Here is a 22,883-nt window from a genome sequence, read left to right as displayed (position 1 = left end):
ACATTAGGACTATTGCCACAGATGTGCCAAATATGAGAAGTACAGTAAATAATTTGCAGTCTAATACAATATCCTTATGGGTTGAATTACTGGTAATGTCTTCATTCTTTTGCTGCTCTATTGGGAAAGAAGAGATTATGAGTGTCTCTACTCACGTGGTACTGTTGTTCACATTAGGGCACTGTCCGAACCTTGCAACGTATACCAAGCAGAAATAGGATAAAAAATACCTAAGGCAATTTTCTACACATACTCATTTTGGGATGTGTCTATCCCCAAAATAATTTAATATTGGTATAGGAGAAAATGATATTCTAGATCAGGGATCAGTCAACTATGGCTCTCCAGGCAAATCCAGCCCCTGCATGCTTTTGTAGATAAATTTTATTGGAACACCTCATACTCATTGGTTTACATATTGTCTTCAGCCTTTTTTGCTGTACAGTAGCAGAGTTAAGTGATTGCAATAGAAACTGAGTGGACCACAAAGCCTGAAATATTTACTGTCTGTTCCTTTACAGACAAAAATTTGCTGACCCCTACTACAGGGTCTTAATTAATAAATTAGTATCGTGCTGTATTAGTCCATGTTCACACTGCTGATAAAGACATACCTGAGACTGGGAAGAAAAGGAGGTTTAATTGGACTTACAGTTCCACATTGCTGGGGAGGTCTGAGAATCATGGTGGGAAGTGAAAGGCACTTTTTACATGGTGACAGCAAGAGAAAATGAGGAAGATGCAAAAGTGGAAACCCCTGATAAAACCATCAGATCTAGTGAAACTTATTCATGAGAACAGTATGGGGGAAAGTGCCCTCATGATTAAATTATCTCCCACCAGGTCCCTCCCACAACATGTGGGAATTATGGGAGTACAATTCAATATGAGATTTGGGTGGGGACATAGAACCAAACCATATCACATGCTTAACAAAGTTCCAATGTAGACCTCTCATTCAAGATCTATTTGGGCTCTATTTAGGCCTAAGCATAAAAAAAGATGGCTAGAAAGCATTTTTATTTTTCCAGCAGAGGACCATAGTAAGGGGACATAGCCAATCAACCAGTAACTTCAAAACTATCTCCAAGTCCTTAAAAAAAAAAAGGCAATCTTTGTGAGCTTTGTAAGTACTCTCAAAATGGACTCAATAACTTTACAAAGAGTAGTCAGAGCTGTTAAAATACCATAAATCATACCCAAATGTGTCTACCCCATGCCTTATTTCATTAAAAGTGGTTCATGGAGGTCTTGGCTTAAGAGAAGCTAAAGGTCTGCTCAGTTTTTGACTCACGAAACTTCTGTTTTGGGGGCTCAGAATTAATTTCATAATGCTGAACTAAGCTAAAGTTTAATTTCATGGGCAGCATAGGTGTCCATTCATTTACAGAATGGCTAAGTAAACTGTGGAAGTCATCTACCATGAAAGACTCTACAGTGATGAGAAGAAATGGACTAGACAAACATTATAGTCACACCGAATGATCTTTAAAATATGGGGCTGAGCAGGGAAGACAGAAACAGAATAATAAATTTTGCATAAATCAGCTCACAAAGGAAAGTACGAATGGGCAATTTGATAGAAAAAGTATTTGCAAATCAAAGGGGGAGGAAATAAATGAAGAGTTAATATTTTGAGGATATGTAAGTCTATATGGTCAGCAATGGCACTGCTCTCTCTTAAAACGATTAGGTAAACGGATATCTAGATCTTCCAGGTTTTTACAGTGACTTAACAGAAAACCTCTAAATAAGGTAAAGCAAACATCAAACATGTCTGGAAATCCAGTCCTGTAACCATAGATCTCTCAGGATTCATAACCATGAGATTTCTTCAATCAACTAGCCTCAATCAGAAAAATAAAGGCATAAAATCTGTCATCATTACTAGTTACTGAATTCATGGTTGTTTCTCTCTATGCCATCTTTTTCTCTCACCTTTGTTTTTCTTCAACTTCTATTTATTTTTGTATCTTCTCTTTTCTTCCTTTTGTTTCCCCTCATTATCTTTGTCAAGCTTAAAACATTCAAAACATTCAATTATTTAACGCCCTCTTGTCACTCCTGAAGACACCATCTTTTCATCCCGTCATTTCCTCAGCCCTCTTTCTTCCCACATTAAGGTGTGGAAATAGAAATATGTCAAACTAAAAATCTTTGGGGAAATATTGAATGACCCACTTTTATGTTTTTCTCACAAAATGAAACACTTCAGGTAGTATGATGGAAGGAAGGTTAAACATAGATGGTGTAATTCATTACGTGGCTGCCTTCTTTTTGATGTTGGCCATATATTAATCTGGGTAATTACTACAACAAATGTATGAAATTAAAAACTTTTGGTTTAACTAGAAAGGTTAGTAAGAGGTATTTTATGGTTCTATATAAATATGACATTTTAGCCTGGCAGGGAATTTTAAGTGTGCCATTGTAGTAAGTTTCCATTAGTAAGTTAAATATGCGACAAATATAATTATATTCTTTTATATGCATAAATACACAAATAATTCTTTTTATATTTGTAACTTATTGACAGATACGAAGAGAGGTAGAGGCTGATAAGGAGCAAAACAAGCTGAAATCTCATTAGGAGGAATGCAGGATTCAAAAGCAATAGAACTGCAATTTGTAATGAGGCGTTTGTTATTGAAAGGTAATTCTTCATTAATTGATACTAAACATTGTGCATACATATTGGTATGTGAAGAAACGTGTACAGATTAGCATTCTTGGAAAACTACCACTAAGACAGGCACAGTTAATACTTTTTAACATGGCACTATGTATAGCTCTGTCACTGCAATCACCATGTTTTATTATAGTTACTATCTTCATATCAATTTCCCCACTTCTGTGAATTTTTTGTGCCATATAAACTTTTTACTCTTATGCTTGGTACATAATAGTTTCTCAGTAAACATTATTGAACAATTTAATAAATGTGTGAAACTGCATTAATACCAATACTTTCATGGGCACAGAGGTACATTTATGAAGAAAATAGATGAACCAATTACTAATAATTTTTATTTTCTAAAAGTATCCACTTGAGTCATGTGTTCTTAAATGAGTGGACTTTTCAAAGAATTATACCTGAATGGTATTTTGTTTGTGTGTGTTTTTTTATTCAGTGGACAAACATTTCACAATTCATTTTGACAACATAAAAACATAGAAATTTATCTATTACATTTTCACTGAGAAAAATAATAAGGTTTCCAGTTCCTTAAATCCTAGTTTGCAAAAGCATTTTACTGTATAATCTCTCTGTGTTGCATTCCAGTTTACTTGTAGGTTTTCCTTGGAAGGCTAACAGAAATCTAAACTACGTGCTTTGCTGCCTCCATACACTTTGCTAAGCTGTGTTCTCACAACTCAGGAGATTAAAATTTCAAAAAAAAAAAAAAAAAAAGTCAGACAGTTTCACATGAAATGACTGTAGTTGATTTTTAAAAATTACCGAGGATCTTCACAGTTGCCAGTGGATATGAATACTTTAAGAAAAGCGAAAATAGTAAATAAGAATACAAAAGCAGCATTTGAATGACCTTATCCCAAATATTTCTGAACAAAAAAATGATAAATTATTGTATATTTCAATTACTTAAATACGGAGAAGTGACACATGTCTAAATTGAAACAATGCTTATATAATATGCTGCTGTCTCTTTGGGTGGGAGAAGCGATGCTCCTCAGTGTCACAGGATTCCTCCTTTCTTTGTCCTAGGTCAGAACAAGTGCTCTTTCCTACCCTTATAACCCTGCCCATGTCAAACCTATTTTCCTTCCTTCATACAAGTTTCTTCCTTTCAATTCTCCCAAGAAACTAAAGAAAGGAAGGAAGGAAGAAAGAAAGAAAGAAAGAGCAAGACTCCTGGAATTACACGCTGCATCCATTCCAGAAATATTCAGGATCATCAGGTTTTACCTGGCTTTGATCTCAGACTAATGACTGACCTGAGGATAGCCCTTATATGGAAACCTGTTCACATGCAATCAGGCACTGAAATTTTGAACATTCCCAAATTGACAGACTCCTGAACTTTATTTTGAATAGTAACACTTATGGACACTATCTGAAGTTCAGGCAGGCCATTGAGTCTTCCACGCATCCAGGATCAAACTAATCCTTCAGAAGTTGTGTCTCTGATAGTTCTCAAAGAAAGATAATCCCTGGAATTTGGGAATATGCTGCTCTACATGGCAAAGGGACTTTGCACCTATGACTAAGGTTACCGATTTGGAGGTGAAGACATTATTTTGGATTATCTGAGTGGGACTAACTAATCACGAGTTCTTAAAAGTGAGAATCTCTTCTAGCTGAAGTTCAGAGAGATGTGGATCAAGAAGCAGGAGAAATTTAAAATATGTATGGGAATTGAGATCTGTCATCAAACCTATAACTGTCTTTGAAGATTAAAGAAGGAGGCTACAAGCCAAGGAAGGCAGGCAGCCTGTAGAAGCTGGAAATAGCCCTCAACTCACAGCAAGAAAGCAGGGACCTAGTTCCAACAATTGCAAGAAATTGAATTCTGTGAACAATCTGAACAATTCAAGTGAGCAAGGAAACAGATGCTTCCCTGAGCCCTCAGAAGGGGAATACCACCCTGGCAACAACTTGACTTAACCCATCAAGATCCAAGTCAGACTTTTGAGCTACAGAGCTATAAGATAACTTTGTGTCTTTTTAAGCTTATAAATTCGTGCTGGTGTGTTATGGCAGCAATATAAAACTCATGTGGCAACCCAGGTAACTGTGCTAGGTACTAGACATATAAAATTAATAAGATATTGTAGAGAAATAGCTTTTTAACAGTGGAAAATCAGGAAACAAGTTATTAGTAAATGAATTATAAATAAATGTATTCAATCATTTATTCATTTATTTTGCATTTAATGTCTGTTTTCTAATAGTATGTGAAGTGACTTTAGACAGTTTGGACCATAATCTGGAAAGACACAATCCTGAATGCCATAATCCAAAACGCTGAAATCCAAAAGATAAACATTTCCTAAAGATAAAAATCCCAAAAGTCTAAAATCCCTAACTTCTAAAATTCTGAAAATCACAATAATAAGACGGTTGCGTCATGTTAGGCCAGCTCTTATGGATTATCTTCGTGCAATTTCCCATAATCTGTCCCTGTAATACAGTTTCACATGCCTAATTTTCTTTCCAGTTTTTCTTTTTCTTTTCTAATTTCCAACACCATTATAAACGGTCAGCATTATTTCTTATAATTCGCTAGGCTATGTATTTTATGTTTGTATCATTTCCAATACTGGAGGTATAAATTGGGTAGAGGCTTTTAGAGAGTCCTAATTTGCCTTATGCGTATTTTGCAAATTTGACTCCATGAAAGTACACTATCATAAGGTTTTCTTTGTGTGTTAGCATTGTGCATGTATGGAAAAATGTTAAAGTTTCTCTGTAAGAGAAGAAACTTTTTTTTGTACATCTGTATTTGTGAAAGATAAAATTCCTTAAGATCTTGGCTCTTTGGGCAACTGCATATGGCAGTGGTGACCCTTTGAAGTTTTTGATCCATTTTGTCAAAAGAATTAGGTTGTTTGTCATGGTATTTCAGACTACCACAACTACAAAGCTGGGTGCACACATTTACCAACCATAGTGATATGTGTTTATACATTTCCCTTTTTGACCTATTTCTTTATGAACATGGTTCATCTACTCATTAAATGCATAGAAGTGTCATTAGTATACCTAAGTGCTTATGCTTGCAAAAATATATATGTTACTATTGCTTATTTTATTGTGTAAAGTGGCATATGAAGTTTTGTCATGTTTTTATATGTTTTTCCAATCTCTTATTAAAATTTAAATAAGTATCTTAATTTAAAAAGTTGCTTTTTCCAGAATTATATTTTCAGGATTTTGATCTTACAGGATTTCAACACTTGAAGTTACGGCATTCCAGATTGTATCTTTGGGAATTATGATCAGCTTCTCTTGTAGCATGTCAATAACTGCTGAAAAATCAGTTCTGATACGGTATAGAGTAGACTATGCCAAGATTTCCCAACTAGATTTGTTTGTTTCAACTATAACAGACAGACTAAACCATTATCCCTCCCTTAAAACAAATTCATTTATTCACTTGATGATTTATTGATTATATTTTAAAGGTCTATTATTATTAAATAAGTAAGAATATTTTGACACTCTCATGTTTCTCCATCACGATTAAATATAGCTTAAATGTATTATGAACTTCCTATTCTGTTAGGTACAAAAGTCTCTCTAGCCAATAACTTTTATATGATTAACTAATTAGCTAACTATGTAAATGGTTTTTTTAAGTGTATATTTTGATAATTTCTGTTTGACTTAGTAGCAATTCAAGCTATAATTTAAAAATAAAACTTTGGTTAGAAATATTATCTGTGCTAGGGAAATTATTTAAAAAATCAGCAAATAAGCAAGACATCCCCTCCAGTTATCAAGGTCTTGCTTCTTCCTTCTTGTTGCTCCAGGTCTATTTCTGCATGTTTATTTTTGAGCTGTCAGTTGGTGTGTAATGGCACAGTCATATGGTTGCTCTTCATTAAAGAATAACTAGGTCCAGCATGCCCCCTTTCCACATTCAATGCAGTGACCACAAGTAAGATTCAAGTATGATAATGAACACACTACCTACATTACAGCTTTTTGTGGGCTAAGAAATTGTTGGGTAAATAATATTGTATTCTTTCAAGAATACTAACCCACTCTTACAAATATACATATATACAGACTGCTGAGTTTCTCAGATAATCACAACTTTATACAGATAATACAAGGAGAATAAACTTGTCAAATTGCTTAAGCATTGAAACTATAAAATGTTTAAAGAAATGTTATTGTACTCTTTCAAATCCAGAATATATCTTCAGAACTTACTTTTCTTTTACTAAAAAAGAGATGCAAAATATTTGCATTTGGTATACGTCTTTTATAAAAAGGTTGTTGTTGATGGGTTTTCTACTCATCAAGGTCTGTATTAATCCCTTGATCTTTTTTTAACTTTATTCTTAAGATACAGGATATATCGTTATAGGGATTAATACATTTTTATAAGTGAATACACCAACATAACTAGCATCTACATGAAAATACAGAAAAAATATAATCACCCTAGAAACCTCACTCATCTCCATTCCCAGTCAATAATTAACCATTCTCCCAAACACACAAGTTTTGGTTGCTTCTTATAATCATATAATTACAATATTGTACCATAGTATATATTCTTTTGAGTCTGGTATCTTTTGCTCAATCTTAATTTTGTCAGATTAATTCATACTCTTTATGTGGCAACAGTTCATTCATTATCATTACTATATACTATTCCATTTTATGAATAAACAACAATTTATGCACTCTGCTGTCCATAAATTCATTTGGGAGCTATTATGAATAAAGCTGACGGTAATACTTGGTATAAAATATTAACATATTTTGCTGCACATCTCAATTTTTAAAAGAGTACAGTTTATAAACGATGTATTTCTTTCATGGTTGGTACTTGTGACTCATTTAAAACATCTCTGGCAATTACAAAATAAATCAGATGTTCTCACAGGTTTTTCCCTAAAAGCTTTATATAACATTAACATTTATATCTTTAAACAGGTAGAACTGGTTTTTAAATACATTGTGAAATAGAAAGTAAGGTTTCTTTTTTTAAAAAAGTATTTAGATATCCAATTGATCATGTACTATTTATTGATTCAGCACCATATACTATCTAGTACGTCTTTGTACACTGTATTTTGGTGGTATCTTCTTATAATTCAAGAGACTATGTTTACATTCTGGGTGTGTTTCTAAAATCTCTATTCTGTCTCTTGTTCTCTTATCTGTCTTTGTACCAATATCACAATTTCTTATAATGTGGCCTCACAGTAAGTCTAGGTATATGGCAGTAATTTCTCAACTTTGTCCATCTTCAAGTCTGTCTTCAAGACTCTTGGCCCTTCGCATTTCCTTAGGCATTTTAGAATGAATGCATCAATTTCCAAACATTCTGCTTGAATTTTTAAGTAAGATTGCATCATACATATAAACCAACTTGGGGAAAGAATTTGCATCTTTAAAATACTGTATTTCCAATTTATAAATTTGGCAGATCATTTCATTTATTTAGAAATTATTGGATTTTTCTCAGAAAGGTTTGTAGTTTTCTGCAGAGAAGACTTGTACATCTTTTGTTAAATATATACCTTGTTAAATATATACTTAGATGTTTAGTTATTCTATTATAAATAGTATCTATTTTAATGTTTTATTTTCTAAATACTTGTGGCTAGTATATGAGGATACAATTGATTTTTGTTTATTTTATACCCATCGATTCTCAAAAATTCACTTATTAGTTCTTACTGTTTATCTGTAAAGTCCTTTGGATTATCTATGTACAAATAATGTTCTCATATAATGACAGCTTTTAAAGCCATCTTTTATCATGTTAAACAATTTATTTTTTGCTTCTAGTTTGCTGAAAATATCATAAATGGGTTTTGAATATTGCTAAGGCTTTTAGTATCAATTGAGATTATTATTTGATCCTTTTCTTCCTTTTTTGCTAATGTGATACATTATATTTACTGAATATTTTAAAGGCTGTAAATTGCTTACTTTGATTTTGTGTAAGTCAAACATTCCCCTACCCAACATTGCAAGTTATTATTTACCTTTTCACCTGTTATTTTTCTCCATGGATAATAGAAAAATAATCATTCATTTAAACATAATTAATATGAGGACAGAACTAAGATGCAATGGGAATAACAGGGTTCAAAATCATTAGAGTACTAGCTGTGTTTTACTGTTATCCTCCATTCATGAGAACAATAAAATCTGCTCTGTCTGCCTAACATGGTGATTATAAAGATAAAATAACTGAGTACCAGTGAAAATCCATGATAAGCTATCAAGTAATATTATTAAGATAAAGTTTAAATTGTTATTTCTTATTCTATTATGTATTAAAGTTCTATTTAATAAGACATGTAACTTGAATCTTCTTCCCTAGTATTTTTATTTTCCTTGAACATTAAAGCAAAGTTTGTCTATTAATTTTTTCCCAAAGCTATCCAAATTGCCAAAACTAACAAATGAGAAAGTTTCAAATCAATGAGACTTTAATAAACTGTTGTAATGAATATATCAATGTGTTTATTCTGCTTTCATAAACTCATGACTGATAACATAAATCAAAATTTAAGTAAGTAATGAATGTAGTCTTTCTTATTTTTGATAAGAAAAAAATCATAGTTTTTAATATAGTTTTATTCTAAACAAAGCTCCTTAAGATGAACCCTCTGACCTAAGGAAGCTCATAACAGTACAACCACAGCCTCAGTCTCTTTCCAGTTCTCCTTATAGGGAAAATGGACTGTAACAACATTCTCTGCCCAATTTTGTTAGAGAAAGTAACGTGTTAAATTTCTTCTTTTCATTTTGAACCTTTGTGCTACTTAACAATGAATGATATGAAATTCAAAGTAGAAGCGACATGATCATGTTCATTTTAAGCCTACTAGTCATATTTAAAAGATTTCTTCTAAAAATTAGTTACAAATTATTTTTTGGTGTTGTCTTTCTCCTTTTTCTAGCTTTATCAATTTTCATTTATTAGACAGCCCGGTGACAGAATTCCAAAGTTAGACTATGTTTTCCTGAAAGATAAAGTGAAGAGCTCAGCACTAGAATAGTCTGCAACAGCAGAGTCACACTAGTTATCTACTGCAAGTTTCACTTTGTTAGCTTTCATAGCCAGTTAGCTTTAATGTCGGGTTCATCATATGAATTGGGGGAACAAGATCAGCACTTGGGCTCCAAACATCTTCCCTATTATTATCGCTCCATTTGTTTTGGTGATTATTCTATACCCTACAACATGTACTTATGTCCAAGACAAACAGAAGATGATGCGGGAATTCCTGCATTTTCCACAGAGGGAAAACACAAAAATCAAAAGAGATTCATGCTGATTAAAATGCACACCTATAAATAAAAGGACTCTAAACTGTTACCCTAACTTGGCTAATCCTTAGGATTCCTACTCATAAAAACCAAAGATATTTTTGTAAATTTGTTTTTATATAAATAAGGTCATGGTCTTTGATTGAGACTTCTCCTTATAAGAAAATTCTCTAGAAGCCAAACTCTTAAGAATTTCTTTGTAATTCCCCAAGGACTATCCAATGACAAAAGAAAACACATGCTCAATTAAGATTAAAAGTCTGCTGAGATAAAAAAAACACAATGAATTATAGTTTAGTTTTCTTGAATAGTAAAACTTAAAATATTTGTTTCATTCTTTTGTGCACATTAAATTATTTAGTGAAAATTGTTAAAAATCAATAATCCTTGATATGTTGAAAAACATTTACCTTTGAAATAAAAACGTGTATTTCTTTTGTTGGACTTTATTTTTGTTGGAAAGAGACTTGATGACTTGTGTTATAACATTCCTAAAATAATTTTAGGATAAGCTGGGGTTAAAATTCTAAATAAAAACTTTGAAATTAATAAAATAATTTCTGAGGACACTAGATATCTTCAGATGGTCACAGCTACCTACTAGATGAAATTCATTATCTTGAGATTCAACATCTTGTCAAAGTCTTCATCACTAATTAAAATAGCAATGGAAGAGCATCTGCAATTACTCTGTTTAGGATAAAATTACAAGGGTTATAAATCTCCAAGCTTCAGGGCATAAACTGATCACCAGCTGGGGTGAAAAAGAAATGTCTACCTATTGTGTAGTTTTGCAAAATTAGATACATTATATGTTTCACTCCCTCAGAAACATCTGCCACAGACTACCATTTGAGAGGCTATTGGACTGCATGCGAGGGACACTACTTTGGCTATGTTATAGAAATTACAGGGTTCATATATATAAAACCTAAAATGCAGGGACTTGTTAAAAGAATGCTTCACTTTAGTGGTGGTTTAGATTCTTCCCAGGCTAGTGAGTAAAGGTCATTACAGATGTCAGGTAGAACATGAGTAATTCAAGTTCAAATTTTGGTGTTAGTCCCTTTGCCATGAAATAGCCAGCATTATTATAGATGCTATTTGGTAGTTCACACAGGAAAAAAGAAAAAAACATTAAGAATGCACATGGACTTTGAACTATCATAGGGCATTGACAAAAAAGAGAAATGAGTGTAGCAAATAATGTTCTGAGGCAGCTCCCCTTCCACCCTCATCTTTGCTGCCCAAATGAAGAGGCTGGTTTACTTTCAGGCCAAACAGACGTAAACCTGCATGAGGAAAGGACTGGAGGATCCCTTCTCTTTTACTAGGTTGGGTGACGAGAAAGAAGATGAAGGAAAAGGCCAGATGTCACAAAATGTCTGCAGCACATTCTACATCAGTCTTGAGAATGCTGTCCAGGAGAGACCCTGGTAGCCCAAATCACCATATAGAAGTCCAAGAAAATGGGAGGTGGGGAACTTGGAGTCCGTAAGGAAGAGAACTCAGTAACTGAGAAGCGGAAGACTGCAATGGAGACTGGACTTTGTCAATTCAGAATTAGTTCATAATGGTTAACAACTACTTAACATTTATTAATCTATTACTCATTAATGGCTAATAGTCCATATTATTAATCTGTCCCTAAGTTAAAGGAGCTAGCAGAAAATCCAAAAGCAGAATATGAGGCAAATAGCTCTTTTCCACATTCAATTATCTTGTATTAAATTCCTAAATCACAAACTTTGGCAATATGTAGATTAAGTGGAATAGGGCTATAGTTACTTTTTAAAAATATTTAAATTTAACTGAAGTGTTTTAGGGTATTATCTTTGCCATTTACTCCAGTCCTTGATGCTCGTTACTGACTTAGGCCCAATCTTTCATACATGGGTATTGCACTCAGCCTGTAAAATCTTTAGTATAATGGTATCACGTTTCAACATAGCTCTAACTATTTTATTTAACTTGGTTTATCAAAATATACTATATCCAGAAATTGTTTAGAGGCCTTATTGTAAGATAATTTTATGAAAATGTCAATTCTCACCATCCTTTTTTTCACTATTAGAAAGAACAGTGGCCGGGCGCGGTGGCTCACGCCTGTAATCCTAGCACTTTGGGAGGCCGAGATGGGTGGATCACAAGGTCAGGAGATTGAGACCACGGTGAAACCCCGTCTCTACTAAAAATACAAAAAATTAGCCGGGCGCGGTGGCGGGCGCGTATAGTACCAGCTACTCAGGAGGCTGAGGCGGGAGAATGGTGTGAACCCGGGAGGCGGAGCTTGCAGTGAGCCGAGATCCGACCACTACACTCCAGCCTGGGCGACAGAGTGAGACTCCGTCTCAAAAAACAAACAAACAACAAACAAACAAAAGAAATAACAGTGATACCAAGTTTTAAAACTCCTATTTCTCAAACTCTGGTCACTATAATGTTCTGCAAAAAACTTCCAAGATAGATCTTAATTTTTTTAGCCATAGAGTCTACAATCGAATGCTGACTACAGTTTTAGTAATCACTGAACAAATACTGTATTTTTCTTCCTATAGCCTTAAAACATTTGTCTACTTTACCTGTATGTCTAAATCGTACATTGGCATACTTCACCTTTTCCCCACCCCCCGCTACATTAGCATTCCACTGCTGATGGTCGGTTCATAACTCACCATAGACCCCAGATGTGCTCCTGCACATTTTGAGTCCTTTCAAGGAGTTAGTGGTTCTGCCTCAGTCCAGGTGCATTTTCCTCTGAAAGGAATCTGCTAAAATCTATTATTTAGGATAAGTGTATTTCAAGTAGTTACAGTATACATGATTATTTTATTGCAAATTAGATGAATTTTAACTCTTACTAAATTTATTTTGACTAAATTAATGTCAGATGAAATTTTAGAGTTTTTCACTTGAAACTTTAAAAATGAAAAATATTACCACAAAATATTCCTAATTTTTTCTGATGGTTACTGTTCACGAATGGCCACACTGAGCTTAGCCGTCAAGGTGATTATCAGGATCTGTGAATTATTAACCTAGGATCTGCTGCATAGATTACCAAGCCAGGGGGTTTTGCAAAGCTGAGCTACTACAGAGGGGTCTTTACCTTTCTAAACCTCAAGTTACCACCAGGCACTTCTGGGAAATTTGGGAGATTTGGGTCATAACTGTGGTGACCAAATCTACTCCTGCTTAATGCTCCTAAGAACATATGCTTTGGAAGGAAAACCAAGGTTCCAAAGAGTAGTTGAAAAGTCTAAGGCAAAGATGTTCTAAATTAATCTTGCAGAAGTGAAACTGTGGATAGGCAAGGGAGTGGCTTTGTATTAGTTTTGCATTGCTGCATAACAAATCACCACAAAGTAAGCAGCTTAAAACAACATCCAGGGATCATCTCACAGTTCTGTAGGTCAGAAATTCTGGCATGACCCAGGTGGTTCTCGGCTTAGTGTTTGACACACAAGGGGGCAGCTGGAGTGAGTTCTCACTCAGAAAACACCCAGGGCTGTTGCTCACTTTCCAAGTCCATCAGGTTGCTGGCAGGGTTTATTTCCTTGTAGCTGTATGACTGAGGTTCCTGTTTTCCTGTTGGCTGTCATCCAGACATTGCTCTCAGCAACTAGAAATGCACACAGGTGGCCCACTCCAGCTTCAAGCCAGCAGTGAAGAACCCCCTGTCAAAGCCCCCTCACTCTGAATCTCTTTTACCAGGAAAAGCCTACTCTCTTTTAAAGACTCAATTAGGTCAGATTCACTCAGGATAATGTCCTCCTCCTAAAAATCAGCTGATTTGGGACTTTAATTGCATGTGCAAAATTCCTTCACAGCAACTCCTCGGCAAATGTTAGTTGAATGACTGGAAAATGTGTATATATATATATATATCTTGGAATCAATCAGCAAAGCAGAATTAGTAGAATGCAGAGCTAGATAATAGATGATGATGATGATAGACAGATAGATTGATAAATGCATAGGCAGACATAGACTATCTATCTATCTATCTATCTATCTACCCAAAGTAATTAACTTTCACAATTGTCAGGGCTGGCTAAGTAAATTCAAAGTCCATAATCAGGAAGGATCACAGGAAGGCTAGAAACCGTGAGTATGGGCTAAAACTGCTGTCCACAGATAGAAAGTTAGAATTTCTCCTTTCTCTCAGTCCACTCCTGTGTTCTCATAGTTCTCCTACAACCTGGTTCATTGAGGAGGAAAATCTCAGACCCGGTTGATAGAGGGTCCTATAAGATATGCCTGAAAGTGGACAGCTACAGTACTACAATCACTTTCTGGGACAGCCATGAAGAACAAGGGTGAAGGAGGATTCCCCCAGTGGGCAGAATTTCCTATGATCAGTGTACCTAGTTGTTCATTTGGTCTGGATGGAGAAAAAGTCAGGGGCATGAATCTACATCAATTGATGGGCTGTGGTTAATAGTTTGGCTGGATGGCCATGGACTACTAAGGAGCATGATTAGAAAATTGATGAAAAGGAAGTCTGGGGAAGAACATGTATTGCCCATTCTGAATGGGCAAAAAATGAATATATTTGTGTCTCATATTAAAATTCACCAAAAGGTAACCTCTGCAGGAGAAGATTTTAGAAATCAAGTGGGTAAGATGGCCCATTCAGTCAATTATGAATTAGCCTCTTTCCTCAACCACTTCTGGTATTGTCCAATGGGCTTCTGAACAAAACGGCCATGGTGTTTATGGCAATTAATAGGATGGAAGTTATGCATGGGCTCAGCAACATTGACTTCCACTCACCAAAGCTGACCTATCTAGCCAAAGTAACTAACTTTCGCAGTTGTCAGGGCTGGCTAAGTAAATTCAAAGTCCATAATCAAGAAGGATCACAGGAAGGCTAGAAACCGTGAGTATGGGCTAAAACTGTTGTCCACAGATAGAAAGTTAGAATCTCCTTTCTCTCAGTTCACTCCTGTGTTCTCATAGGAGTTCTCCTACAACCTGGTTGCTGGATTTGAATACTTTTCTGGGGAAAAGGTTAACATGTTTTTGGTTGCAGGTAGAATAGCTGTATCATGTTAGGTGAATACATGACTGTTTTTATTTGGAAATTATATTGACTGGGCTGATTTATTCTGACAGCCAAGAGGAAATTGGCTTGCAATTGCACAAGGTGGATAATGAGAGGTAGTTCTAAAATACAGGCAATCCTGTAGGCATCTCTTATTACTCCCATCTTCTATGATTAAAGTCAAAGAAAAACCATCACAATGTGACTCAATTCAGGAAAGACTGCTAATGGATTGTATATTAACAATGAAATCATTGTTATATCTACTGAGATAAAGGTTTGGGTCAACCCACTAGGCAAAGAACCATGACCAGCTGAGATGCTTGCTGAGGGTAAAAGAAATATGAAATGGATGGTGACAAGGATAGCTGGAAATAACATTTCCAATCATGTGATCAGCTACACAAATGAAGATTACAATAGTTACGTGGATTTCTTTCTTACTTTGACATGAATATGTTTATATGTACAATAACCAAATATTTTTGTTTTCTTCCTTATCTTACTAATTATTTAATGTGACATATAACTTTATTATCTCAGTATTTATTTAAGCTACAGGATATTAAATGAGAAGAGTGAATATCATTCAAGGATTTGTATACTTTTCTGTGGAATGGGTTAACATGTTTTTGGTTGTATGTGGAATAGCTGTATCATGTTAGGTGAATATATGACTGTTTTTATTTGGAAATTAGGTATAGGTTTAAAAGCTACATGAGTGCCAAGTTGACAAGGGGTGGATTGTGATTGATTTTTTGATGTGTCAACTTCGCTAGTCTTCATTCCTCAGTTAATCAAACACTTAATCTAGGTGTTGCTATGAAGGGATTTTGCAGATTTGATTAAATCCATTAATCAATTCACTTTAAGTAAAGGAAATTATCATAGATAATCTGGATGAGTCTGATTTAACCATTTGGAAGGACTTGGAAATAGGGCTGAGGCTTAACAGAAATGGGGAGTGGCAAAGGGCAAAGAGACAGATATAGAGATAGAGAAGAAATTCTACCTGTGCCCCATAGCTTCATCTTGTGCCCCTGCGTTCCAGCCTGCCAAAAATCTTCCCTTCCTGACTGCCTGCCCTACAAATTTCAGACTTACTTAGCTAGTCCCCATGATACTATAAGCTTTGTAATAAATACATAGGTGGATAAGTGATAGATACAGAAATAGACATAGACACAGATATAGACATAGACATGGATCAATATCCTACTAATTCTGCTTCTTGGGCTGAACCCTTAGAGAGGGGCTGTCTTGGAATTCTACCACTATAGGCTTTTTTTTTTTGGAATGTAGCGAGATACTATAGCAATCATCAGAATTAAAACGGAAGACCCAAGTCTGAGACTACATATTGGCACTAAAAGCATCATAATCTTGAGAAAATCACTTAATCTCTCTGAGCTTCACTTATTTCTTCTACATTTCCGGAACCTTCACCACAGAGTTGTGAGCATCAGATGAGAAAAATACAGTCACATGCCATGTAACGATGTTTAGGTCAATGACACCACTGTAGGTAGGCCAGTAGTCTCTTGAGACTATACTGTCATATTTTTACTGTACCTTTATTATTTTTAGGTATATTTAGAGAGACAAAAACTTGATTACATACAGTATTCAGTACAGCAACATGCTGTATAGGTTTGTAGTCCAGAAGCAATAGGCTATACCATACACTAGGTGTTTACTAGGCTATACCATTTAGGTTTGTATCAGTATGCTTACTCTACTATGTTGACACAATGAACAAATCACCTAATGAAACATTTCCCAGAAGGAATCCCTGTTATTAAGTGAAATATGACTGATAAATACAAAAGTGTCCTGTAGACTTTAGAATACTACATACATTTGGAAAAAGCTAAATTTGCTAAGTGGCTAAGAATGCTTGCATTATTCATGGTAATCTTGCTAGGGATGACTGAAATGGAAGTTGACTTGAATTTAAGGGAGACTTGTAGCATGGACTTAGGATTCTCTGGAATGCTTCATACTGATTAACTGATGTTCTGGGGCTTGGCATATCAGACCAGAAATATTGATACCTGCACTTGTGGAGAGACAGAAGGTATAAAAATCCTGAAATTATTGGTGCAGAATTTTCATGATTTTTACTACATTTTATATTTATGTAGCCTTCATAGTAGGCATAATGCTATGTTATTAAAATTGGATTATCTGCATAAAGGCAAGAATATAATAAGAAAAATCACTCATACTCCACTTAGAGAAGCTACAAAAGATGACCCTCCATTCCCTAATTATGTGAGATCACAGTCTTCTAAGGAATTAAAAACAAACAGCCACGGACAGACAATAAATGAGCAACAATGCAACTAGCATGGAATTCTATCTCCAGACTTAATTCATTTTTAAAGTCTGTTATTGACCCAGAGAATCTGAGTGGACCCACTCTATGTAACTGCAGCTCATGACTGGAATTTGCTTGGCTTTGTCACAAGCCTAATTAGCTTAGTTTAACGTTGTTTTACGTGACTTATCAACTTCTTTTGGGCAAGCCTCTGTGTTCTATGAAACAGTCCTTCCAACACTCTATCCAGTCTTAATCAAATTTCTCATAGACATGGGCTGTAGAAATAGCCCCCATTTCATGTTAACTGGAACATGAAGCACTAAGAACACATGTTAGAGTTCAACAAAATCAGATGCTCCGTGACCTTGAATAAGTATCCCAGTCTCCAAATATTTCGCTGTCAGCATACAGGGTATCATTTTGAGTTCAAGTATTATCTTGAGTATAGTCCCTCAGTTTCACCTTTATCATCATTGACACTTAGTAGAAGGCTCACATTTGAGGAGAGTTGTGTATTAAAATATTAAAATACCACATGAATGCAAAAATAATATAAAAGTACTATGGTTTTATATATAACCAACTAATTGGCAGTAGGATTCATTCTTACAACAATCCTATCTGCCTTGGTATACCAAGACAAGTAATACTTTACAGAAAGGTAAGATGCTTAAGATGATTTGCATAAAATGAGAGTAATGAGGGCCTTTATTAAGTGACTGGAACACTCGGACCAGGGCATGCTTTTCAGCTTCCTTCAAATATACACATTCAAATATGTATGTCAAATTCAAGTTTAGCATTAAACTACAGACTCTCCTACTATAAAAACCACCATGCTCTAACCACATCATTTAAATGATTGAAAAAATAACAGAAAAGAAATTTTAAAAAAGCAAAACAAATGAAAGGTAAGGATTTTTTTTTACAAAATGACATAAAAGAACACTTTATCACAAATCCTTAATTGAACATGGAAAAGACGAATTTTCTTCAAACAAGGCTACAGTTTTGAATCTTAGATATTCTTCACTCTTTTCAAATAAAAACATGTCAGCAATCGTTGTGTATAGTTATAGTCGATGTCAAATTCTATCAAATTTGAGATGAGCCTTTTTGCCAATTTGGGAGCTAAGGGAATATATTATCTCAGACCACAAAGGGTTTCATAAAAAGATTGAAGGAAATGGAAATCCAACACCAGTTAAGAAAATCAGCAAATATATTACAAAAACTGTCCATTTGCCTGTCCCTTTTAATCTTAATGTCGTATTCAAACTATTGGGCATGTAACTGAATATCTCAACTGTACCTGAAGAAATAATGGAGCGTGTCTCTGCAGTAAAACAGAACGGCACTAAACTGATGAGTTTAACCCAGCAGAAAGAGCGGCTGTAAACATGACAAATGCCTGCTATTGATTTCAGGTTTAATTACTCTGTGCAGTACTGACAAAGCCCATCAGATGTTGTCGTGAAGTGTAAATGGAACAGACTACACTTCACTGCCCATAGGAAACTGATGGTGTCTGCAGTTTGCATTGTTTACTTTATCCTCCGTAAACTTCAGCCTTGATCAAATTAACAAGTGCTACTAACCTCCAACAAACTACAATGCACTATGGTTTTACAGCAACAGCCTTGGAACAACAGTTCAGCAGTTGTCTCATTGATAACAAATGTTGGTCTCATGACTGCTGGTGAACCCTTCAGCCCAGGACCTGCGAGTCCTGACTCCAGGGCCATTGGGATCTTTCCACAGGTTTTATGTGTAAGGAAATGAAAGATGAGTTCTTTACTTGTTATTGTAGTGCCAATAAATAGCTGATACCATACAGTCTTTTCCCAAAAGCTCCTAAATTATTTATTTTCTAGTTTCTAATACTAGTTTTTCCAGAACATTTGTGAGTAATGATAACTAACTTTAGTTTAATTACTTTCTAGCTTTTTCCCTTTTTCATCTCTACTTTCCTATATATAAATTGTTTGTATCTTCTTTCTCTTTCAGTTCAAACTTTTGAAAGTGGTGATTTACTGAAGGATAATACTCAAGGATATTACTGAAGTAATAATTCATAATACATGCAAAAGAACATTTTCCTAAATGGGAAGTTACTTAATTGACCTGTTATTTGCTTTTCTCCACAAAGGCTGTGTCAGAGTATGCTATTTAATTATCAAAATAGCAGTAGCGTTTATAAACTGTTTATGTATACAAAGGCTTGTGCAAACAAATAAAACAATGAAATAAGGATATCTGTAAGCATGTGCATTGGTTTTAGTGTCTGCCAAAGCTGGAAGTAGATTTCTGAGACATGGTCCCCATGGTCCCCTTAGTTTATGCCTCAGTGTCAGCTGTGCCCTCTAACCTCCACCTGCACACATTTACTTGATGCTAGTGTTGATACTAGTGTTCAGCACCTGTTGCCAGGAGATATTTTTCCTGTTCTTGGCAATGCCTAGCACAATAGTGGGTGTTTCCCAGTTTACACTCTCAGGCTGTCAGGCTTCAATATCTCATCTTACCTTTGTAATCTTCAGACACACTGCAGTCCTCTAATTTTGTTCTGGATTTTGCATAATACAATGCACTTCAGACTAGAACAAAACCAGAAGTTAATACATTCAAGGGGTATATAAAATGATAGCACAACATTTGATGGCTACCAGGCAAAATTTTTAATAAGAACTAGATTTCAATAAAAAAAAGTGTAATCTCCAGTTATTTATTGGATAAATATTAGATTTCCAGAAAAAGAGTGTAATCATCAGTTACTTAACTGGTTTTAAAGAGCGGTTAAAAATAATAAGGAAATGTTGATGATAATCTTAAAAACACCTAAATGACTTCATATATGCTTGATCATTTATCAAAAAATTAAGTGGTTTAAAATCTTTTCTTAAAAATGTCTTTTTATGTTCTTAGGTTAAAGAAAACGCAGAGTTTATTCATTTATTTGAAAATATTTGTTGAGTGTCTCCTCTGGTTGTGAGGTACTAGTTATCCAGAGGATAAGAGAATAGATCTTACCTCTAGTAGAGGAAAAATAAAAATAAATTACTCAAATAATCATAAAGAGAGCAATAGGAACCTGAAAAGGAACACCTGCTTTAGGCCTAGAGGCTGGGACAGCTTTTCGGAGCTTGTGACACCTGCTTCCAGGAGAGAAGGGAGGGCCTTGTGCTGAAGTGCTCAGGTGAGAGTTTGACACAGCTGAGACGCAGAAAAAAGTTTAATGTCCCAGAGGATGAGAACTGGATGAGTAGTGGCCTGAGATCCGGATGGAGAGGTGGATAATGCCTGCTCATACAGGCCATGTTAAGAAGTTTAGATTCCAGGCTCTTGGGAGCCCAGGGAAGCCCCTGAAGTGTGCTCAGCACTGAAGGTCCAGGCAGGAGATTTTTAGTTTTCTTTGTGTGTGTGTTTGTGTTTTGGACTTAACACTTAGGGCTTACTGCTTTGTAAGGAATAGCTCCAGGTGGACAGGAGACAAGTGTGAATGCGGTGACCAATTAGGAGGCTAGTTCGAGCAAGTGATTATGGTAATTTGGTTTGGATGGTGTCCGTAGAGATGGACGGATTCCAAATAGTGATGACAGGAAATCAGAATATTTATATATATGTATAGTATACAGAATATGTATATAATTGTAGTATTATATATAGTACATAGTATATATTTGGCATATTTAGTATGTATTTAATATTTTGTGTATATGTGTATATATTAATATATTTAATTAGTATAAGTATGTATTGCTACACATTACATATATACACATATTATATATATATGTATAATACATGTAATATATGAAATATATGTGTATATATACTAAACAAATTCTAGTATCTTGGTATCTTGGTATCCTCAGGGATTGGTTCCAGGACCCCCTGCATATACTGAAATCCACCTATACTCAAGTCCTGCAGTCCTGTGGAACTCATGTCTATGAAAACTTGGTCCTCTGTACGCTTGGTTTTCATGTCTTGCAAGTACTGTATTTTATTTTTATTTTTTATTTTTTGTTTTTGAGACAGAGTCTCGCTCTGTTGCCCAGGCTGCAGTGCAGTGGCACCATCTCAGTTCACTGCAAGCTCCGCCTCCTGGGTTTCAGTGATTCTCCTGCCTCAGCCTCCCAAGTAGCTGAGATTATAGGCATGCTCACCATGCTGGCTAATTTGTTGTATTTTTAGTAGAGACGGGCTTTCTACATGTTGGCCAGCTTAGCCTCCAACTCCTGACCTCAGATGATCCCTGCCTCGGCCTCCCAAAGTGCGAGGATTACAGGCATGAGCCACAATGCCTGGCTGCAACTACTGTACTGTTCCATCTGCATTTGGTTAAAATAAATATATATATATATAGATCTTTGCAATTCAAACCTGTGTTGTTCAAATATTTATATTTATGTGTATGTGTGTACAGATACCTATGTATACTAAGGTTGTTTTTATTTTTTAGATTTCTTTACTTTTATATGTTGAAATTTCCCTTTTCAGTTATTTAAAAATATAAAATTTCTGATATTTATTCATTTGAATATATGGATTCTCTGTGGACTCCTAAAATATCAGTGAAGATCTTTTTCATAGTAACACTACCAATGACAGCATATCTAAGGATTCTCGTATAATGAAAAGAATGGAATCTGTTAGAGTTCAGACCTCATTTCTAGATTTTATAGGATTTTATTCTTAAATACCAAATACCCATAAACAGCCTCATATTTTAACTGATCTTTTTTTTTTTTTTTTTTCAGCCTCCTGAGTAGCTGGGATTACAGGCGCCTGCCACCGCACCTGGCTAATTTTTGTAATTTTAGTAGAGACAGGGTTTCACCATCTCGGCCAGGCTGGTCTTGAACTCCTGACCTAGTAATCCACCTTCCTCAGCCTCTCAAAGTGCTGGGATTACAGGTGTGAGCCACTGCACCCAGCCCTGATCAGTTGGTATTTTTAACAGCAGAGAGAATAAAGGAAATCTCCGATACTGTTTACAAATTTAGTAGTCAGGTTTGGAGAGGAATCCTCAAACAACCCTATCTGCTTCAAAGTTTATCTGGACTACCCTCCAGTCACCCACTATCTCTGGATGAAGGATTTGGAAGGGAGGAAGTAAAGCCCACAGAGATATCCTGAGGCAAAGCAGAGGAGGAAAAGGTACCCTCTGCCATCTGACATGGGTGAAAATGGGGCAGTTATGAATTTCAAGCCAATTTCAAGCCAGACTGATTTAGAGAAAACTTCCAGGCTTGGAATCCAGCTCTCATTAAGTCTGTTTCTAACTTAGGGCAGGAGAAATGTGGATTCAACTTCTGGCAATGAGCAGGAAGAGGTAGTTTTCTACTTCTTTTAGAGAACGATTCTTATTAGTTTATCCCATTCCTTTCAGTTACTACACAAACAACATCTCTCCACTGACATTGTCAATCCTTGGCATTTGCAGTGAGTAAAAGTAAATATGATTGTTAAAATGCTAAAGTCATTTGTCCCACTTTATAATTTTATAATGCTTTTTAATT

The 22,883-nt window shown here is 35.2% G+C and overlaps 1 protein-coding gene across 3 annotated transcripts in view; it reads right to left on the bottom strand.

Annotated features, from left to right (window-relative positions):
* Window positions 1-22,883, bottom strand: part of CCDC178 (coiled-coil domain containing 178) — a 477,586-nt gene that overhangs the window by 195,326 nt on the left and 259,377 nt on the right. The window contains exon 18 of one of the 3 annotated variants that reach the window (XM_033178033.1): window positions 19,884-19,955. The exons of the other annotated variants lie outside the window; for them this stretch is intronic. Within the exon in view, the coding sequence (XP_033033924.1) occupies window positions 19,914-19,955 (42 nt within the window). The 3' untranslated portion in view covers window positions 19,884-19,913. The remainder of the gene's footprint in view (window positions 1-19,883; window positions 19,956-22,883) is intronic. 3 annotated transcript variants of the gene reach the window in all.

The sequence above is a fragment of the Trachypithecus francoisi genome, unplaced genomic scaffold, assembly GCF_009764315.1.
Source record: "Trachypithecus francoisi isolate TF-2019V2 unplaced genomic scaffold, Tfra_2.0 Lachesis_group19, whole genome shotgun sequence".
Lineage (NCBI taxonomy): Eukaryota > Metazoa > Chordata > Mammalia > Primates > Cercopithecidae > Trachypithecus > Trachypithecus francoisi.
This window is presented reverse-complemented; position numbering and strand designations above follow the sequence as displayed.